Here is a 6,605-nt window from a genome sequence, read left to right as displayed (position 1 = left end):
GTATTATTTCATAATTTGGGGTGATGTCCAAATATTTGAACCTTCTGGTCCTTGAGGCCAATTTTTCCACATAATAATTACGATACAGAGCTGTCAACAGCCCAAGTCTTCCTTCAACTCTGCACTCTGATCTTATCAGTCAAAGTCAACCAAACAAGACAAGCTTTAAAATAAAGACGACCCAAGAAAGTTAAAAGCGAGAGTAATTAATCTAACAAAACAAATAAATTAATCAAATAATCAAAATATATAATTTAATGACTTGGTTGCCCATAACGTCAGGCACACTCTACATTTGCTGACATGCCTCGATAGAATATATGATAAGAATGATATGGAAAACTAACAAATGTTAGTTTACTAGGAGGTCTGTTTAAATTTTAAATTTTGAGTTTAAATTTGTGTGAATATAAAATATAAAAAAAATTACTTTTAATTAAACTTGACAATATTTAAGTTTAACCTATCAAACAACTATATATATAAAAAAAATTAATAATTTGATCTTTACAATTTTAATTTAGTTGTGATTTAATTTTTAAATTTTCACTCGTTATAACTTAATTTTTATGGTTTGATTTAATTGTAACTTAATTCTTGAACTTTAATTTTTACAACTCAATTCCTATAGTTTTAATTATTTAAATATTGATCCATATATTTTTAAAAATAGAATTATAAATATTAAAACCATTTTAAAACTTTAATCATTACAATTTTTAAAAAGAGTAAAAGGGTTTAGTCATTTAAAATATTAATCTTAAATTTTAACATAATTTTAATTTTTATAATTTTATTTTTTAAAGTACAAGGAGTAATATTTTAGTTGGTTAAAATTATAGCACTGAGTTGTAAGAGTCAAAATTTAGAAAATGAATTATAATTGAGTTGAAATTATAAGAATTAAGTTAAAATGAGTTTTAATTTAATAATTAAATTAAAACTAAGTTAAAACGTTAAGAATCAAATGATTAATTTTATATATATATATATATTAAAAAATGATATACAAAGAAACTGAAGTGAGCTCCTCTAATCGCGGCATGGGAACATATATTCGGCGTAAATTGAGAGTATTAATTAAGAAAATCAAGTTGGGCAACATGACACGCCTACTATTCCACTCAACTAAAGGCCTTTCTACACTGGAACAAATTTAGAAATTCTTGTATGGGGGCCATAATTGAAATTTTATTTAAAATTGGGGGCACTAAAAGTCATTTTAGCCTGTATCGTCGACCCGAACATACCTATTTGCAGAGAAATTTTTGAAACATGGGGGGCCCACAACCCCCGCATGCCCCCGTGGATACGTCAGTGTTTCTATATATAATTTATTTTACAATACTTCCATTGCCATGCCGCCACCGCCTGCAAATTCTATATATACCATCCCTTGTTTGATGTTTGCCAGATTTCACTTAGCCCTTAAAAATGGGATCCCTGCCTTATTTCAGTGTCCTTCTGGTTCTGTTCCTCTGTTCTTCTTACTTCTTCGTTGATGGGCAAAATCTGCCATTCAAAGCTGTGAATCTGGGGAATTGGCTCGTTACAGAGGGCTGGATGAAACCATCTCTCTTTGACGGAATTATTAACAAAGATCTCTTGGTACTTCCATCTCCATTTCTTTACACGTCTGTTCATTTATGGGTAGTGAATATATGTATCTTGATTCTTGATATATATTTTGGTGATCCTTAGGATGGAACTCAAGTGCAATTGAAGTCTACCAAGTTGCGGAAGTTTCTGGTGGCTGAAAACGGAGGAGGAGATAATGTTTTGGCTAACCGTGATTCTGCTTCCGGCTGGGAAACTTTCAGGGTATGTATTCCCATGCACTCAAGATGAAATGCTTTCGGAGATTCCTTCTTCTAATTCTAATAATCTGAAATGAGCAATCGACGATGCAGTTATGGAGGGTGAACGATTCCAGCTTCAACTTCAGGGTGTTCGGCAAGCAATTCATTGGTTTAGATGCTTCAAAAAAGCTGGTCGCAACTTCTAACTCGCCCACCAACCGAGAAACGTTTCACATTATAAGGAACAGAGGCGATCCATTCAAAATTCGTATCCAAGCATCGAACGGTCTCTTCCTACAGGTCTACAAATATCCCTATGTTATTCAAACCCCAAAATTATATGCCGCTCTTTATCATTCCTCGAATTATGCTTATTTGATTATATTAATCAGGCTCAATCGGAGACGGTGTTGAGTGCTGATTATCAAGGATCGACGAACTGGGAAGACAGCGACCCGTCTGTGTTCCGTATGGAAAGTGTGAAAACAATGTTACGAGGAGAGTATCAAATTACTAATGGCTATGGCCCTGATAAAGCTCCTCGAGTCTTGCAGGATCATTGGAACACGTACATCGCTGAAGAAGATTTCAGATTCATGTCTGAAAATGGGTTGACTGCCGTTAGAATTCCGGTTGGTTGGTGGATAGCTCACGACCCCAACCCTCCCAAGCCTTTCGTCGGAGGATCTCTGGCAGCTTTGGACAATGCTTTCACTTGGGCCCAGTAAGCGTGTGGATCAACTTTCAAGCGTTCAATTCTCAAAAACTAATCATCAATTACAGGTTCATTTATTGTTACGTTGCAGAAACCACGGGATGAAAGTGATAGTGGACCTTCATGCAGTTCAAGGTTCACAGAATGGGAACGATCACAGTGGAACAAGAGACGGATATACTGAATGGGGAGATTCATACATAACAGACACAGTCGCAGTAATTGACTTCTTAGCTGAAAGGTTTGAATTTTTTAATTCTTAGGGTGTTTTCTAGATCTGTTCTTTGTTATTACATGAGAAACACAACAATCTACTTAATCTTTTTAGGCAGTGACATGGTGATATTTGATTTTGGTGTGGCAGATATGGGAACAAACCTAGTCTAGGAGGAATCGAACTGATGAACGAGCCAAAATTAGGTCCTAATTTGGACAGCCTAAAGAAGTATTACCAGAAAGCTTACGATGCAGTGAGGAAACACTCTGAAATGGCTCATGTTATCATGTCAAAACCATTGGATCATGGCTCCAAAGAGTTTCTCTCATTTGTCGGGAGCTTCAATGGAGTAGTGATTGATGTGCATTATTACAATGTGTTTGGGAATCAGTTCAAAAACATGAATGTGCAACAGAACATCGATTACATATATAACCAGAGAGCTTCGGATCTTTGAGGCATCACCACTAACAATGGTCCTCTCAGTTTCGTAGGTGAGTAATAAGATTATGTTACATGATACAATCCTTTTTTAAAGAGAGAATGACAAGTAAAGACCTTGTAAAAATATTAATGTCTAATTAAAAGTTTTAATACTGAAATATGATAGAAAAGGTATTGAAATTTGGAAGTATCAGTATTAAAAAATTCTAATTTAATATTAATATTCTTATAAAATCCTTACTTGTTGTTCTCTCTTTTTGAAACATACCTCTTATAAAAAATCCAACAAATAGTACTATTCATGAATCTTGAGTTAAAACTCACCCAAACTAATTTAATCTATATGTCACTGATGAGACAGGGGAGTGGACTGCAGACTGGAGCATTCAGAGAGCGTCTAAGGAAGATTATCAAAAATTCGAAAAAGCACAGTTGGATGTGTATTCTCGGGCCTCTTTTGGATGGGCCTATTGGGCCTATAAATGCCAATCTAACCATTGAAGCCTCAAGTGGATGATTGAAAATGGCTTTATAAAGCTCTAGTTTAGTATTTAGTGATAATATGTCAGTCTCATGTAAAAAAAATACTCCATCTATTTAAAAATATAAAATATTTTTAATTAAATTTTATTTTTTAATAAAATAGTTACTTACTTTCAAACTAACCCTATCTTTTTATATTTATTCTTATTAAACACTCGATAATAAATATAAAGTCACTATCAATGGGAGCACTTAAAAAAAAGGCAATGATTACATCTCGAAAGACTAAAAATGTTTTATATTTTTAAACATTTAATCCTTTAAAAAATGACTTATATTTTTTAACAGAGTGAGTAATTGTTATTCATGATTAACCAATAGCTTGATAAAATTATAAAGAAAATAAAAGATACGAACTCTTGAACTCAGATTCTATCCAGTGCTAGTTATATTTTACTTATTATTTATTTGTTTTAGTAAATTATGCTTTGCTTCTTTGTAACTCGAATAAACTAATATTTTCTTGTTTTCGAATATTAATGTGATATTATAATTTATTTCAATATTGTTACTCAAAATAATTAATTATTTTTATTTTTTGCGGAAAAAAGTGGGTTCGTTAATGAAATAAACTAAAAGAGAATCGAATATTAATTCATAGAACAAATTGAATGTCAAATAAACTACAAGCGAAACAAAATGAAATAGAATGAAAACAAAAAATAATTAATTTTGAGTATAAAAGAGAACCCTCATATTTTTTTTTACATATAATGATTAAAGAAAAATCTCTTCCTCTCCCTCTCTCTCGTCTCCATGGTCTCGAACATCTAGGGGCGGAACCAACCTTGATGTTGAGAGGGGACCAAATTTTTTTTTTTTTTAAATACATGCACGTGTATATATTGTTAATTTGATTCTTCTGTATTCTTTGTCATTATAAACCTGCCTTGTTAATATTAATTCCCAATTGAACAGAAAAAATGATATACTCATTCAAATTCTCAATTTTATAAGTGTTTCTAAATTATTTAAATAAAAATAAAATTTACAACAAAAATATGGAAAAATATATGTTGCCTCCAGATATATTACCTCTTCTTTCTTTTTCTTGAGGAAAGATGGGGCTAAATATTTTGAGACCAATATATATATATATATATATATTTGATAGAAAGCAAGGGACAAAGCCCATTAAAAAATAATTTTTTATTTAAAGAATAATAACTTTTACGAAAATGATCAAATATATATATATATATATATATATTGAATATTCATGTGTATGAATTTAATGATTTTTTGCCAACTAGGAGATGCATTTTGGAGATTGCTTGCATTTTAAGTTATTTTGAGTTAAGTTGTGTATTTTGGGCTCTAGATTGTATGTATAATTAATCTTGATATCTAAATAAGGCTAAAATATTAGTGTAATTATGATATTAATTAATGTAAAAAAGTATTGTGATATTTCATAGTGGTTTGGCTCTACCTTATTTTTGTGATTAAAGAGTTCAACATTAATATAGAGATTTATGTGTTGTTGAATTTTCATGATGTGTTGCATATGTTATTTTTAGTCTATTGAGTGTAATTTAGGGGCATTTATGAGCCTTTAGCTCTTGGTAAAGAATTTGGACACCCAAATGGGGTTTGAAAAGTTAAAAAAAAAGATATTGTAAAAAGATGTCCAACTTTTAAACGAAAAACGATATGATAGTGAAACTAATGTCATTAACTAGTGCTATAATAGAGATTTTTGTAAACATCTAAATTACTTTAATTAGACATCAGATGGATAAATTAAGCACATTGAAAGTTTACCTTGGGATGCTCCCATTTAGTATCTATGCATTACGCTGTAGTGCATGGTACAGAAAAGGTTGTATGATGCACAAGAGATGCCACGGCGCCTCTCTACTTTACTGCATTGATATATTATTTTTCAACTTAAATATCAATGTTTTGATATAAATTGATATTCCATGCTTTTGTAAACATGTTTTATTCTAATTTTTTATTTGTGAAAATATATTGAAATATTTTGAAAACTTGAAAACCTAGTATTCCATTTATGTGATTTATAAACTAGGTAATTTATTTGAGTTAATCTTATGATTACCTCAATTTGTGAAGTGAAGACCAAATTAATAACGATAACGTTACAAGAAACGTTTTTGATAACAAGGAACCGTAAATACGGATCCAAAATTCGAATCCGAGCATCAAACGGCTAATTCCGACGGTATCGATTCCTCCGCTAATGTAACCTATTCAAAACCCCTCACTATATAATGCGACATGTTCATTTGAATTAATTTAATGTTCCTGATCAGGCTGAATCGAACACAGTGGTGCGGGCTGATTATCAACAGTTGAAAAATTGGGAAGATGGCGATCCATTTGTGTTCAATATGACAATTGTGAGAACATTACGAGGAGAGTAACAAAGAACTAATGGCTATGGCCTTGATAAAGCCCCTCAAGTCATGCAGGTTGCACGTCTTTCTTCTACAACCACCATTTTTTGGAAAATGATAATTATGTATATTTATGATAATTTAAGACATGAATTATTAACATGTCATGGAATGATGGAAGGACAATAGTATTTATTTACAATTAAAATACTTCTAATCATTATATTGAAATAACCAATGAAAAGTCACTCCTAATTTAAAGAAAGTTAGTTTCGAATTTAACGAAGCTCATTATAAATCTATGAAAGGTTAATTATAAATGAATTAAATAGTTTCATGCATATATATTGTCACCTGAAAATTTAAGAATAATTATTTGTAAATTTTAAGAAAGTCACCTGTAAACTTATGGAAAATTATTTATGAATAGATATTCAAAAAATATGATATGGTTCATTGATCATTGATTGACAATTAAAAATTTAAAACTATTTGTATCGATTCACTGTTACTAATGTTCTGTAATA

The 6,605-nt window shown here is 31.0% G+C and overlaps 1 protein-coding gene across 1 annotated transcript; it reads left to right on the top strand.

Moving 5' to 3' along the window:
- The first annotated feature begins 1,378 nt into the window (after positions 1–1,378).
- On the top strand, positions 1,379–3,750 carry LOC129308455 (probable glucan 1,3-beta-glucosidase A). Its single transcript, XM_054949567.1, has 7 exons — positions 1,379–1,608; positions 1,702–1,821; positions 1,911–2,099; positions 2,192–2,523; positions 2,606–2,755; positions 2,879–3,225; positions 3,537–3,750. Exons 1-6 carry the CDS (start codon positions 1,435–1,437, stop codon positions 3,186–3,188), a joined length of 1,275 nt encoding a protein of 424 aa, XP_054805542.1. The 5' UTR covers positions 1,379–1,434; the 3' UTR covers positions 3,189–3,225; positions 3,537–3,750.
- The last annotated feature ends 2,855 nt before the right edge of the window (positions 3,751–6,605 follow it).

The sequence above is a fragment of the Prosopis cineraria genome, unplaced genomic scaffold (genome assembly GCF_029017545.1).
Source record: "Prosopis cineraria cultivar Desert tree isolate PC_DT_omini unplaced genomic scaffold, ASM2901754v1 PC4, whole genome shotgun sequence".
In the NCBI taxonomy this organism is placed as follows: domain Eukaryota; kingdom Viridiplantae; phylum Streptophyta; class Magnoliopsida; order Fabales; family Fabaceae; genus Prosopis; species Prosopis cineraria.
The sequence above is the reverse complement of the archived record's forward strand: the minus strand, read 5'-3'. Positions and strand labels throughout refer to the sequence as shown.

Bases quoted from the DNA above. Each gene is read 5' to 3' on its own strand.
- LOC129308455 (XM_054949567.1), top strand. From the start codon at position 1,435: ATGGGATCCCTGCCTTATTTCAGTGTCCTTCTGGTTCTGTTCCTCTGT. The intron at 1,822-1,910 runs GTATGTATTCCC...TCGACGATGCAG, and splicing joins CCGGCTGGGAAACTTTCAGG to TTATGGAGGGTGAACGATTC. The intron at 2,756-2,878 runs GTTTGAATTTTT...TTGGTGTGGCAG, and splicing joins ATTGACTTCTTAGCTGAAAG to ATATGGGAACAAACCTAGTC.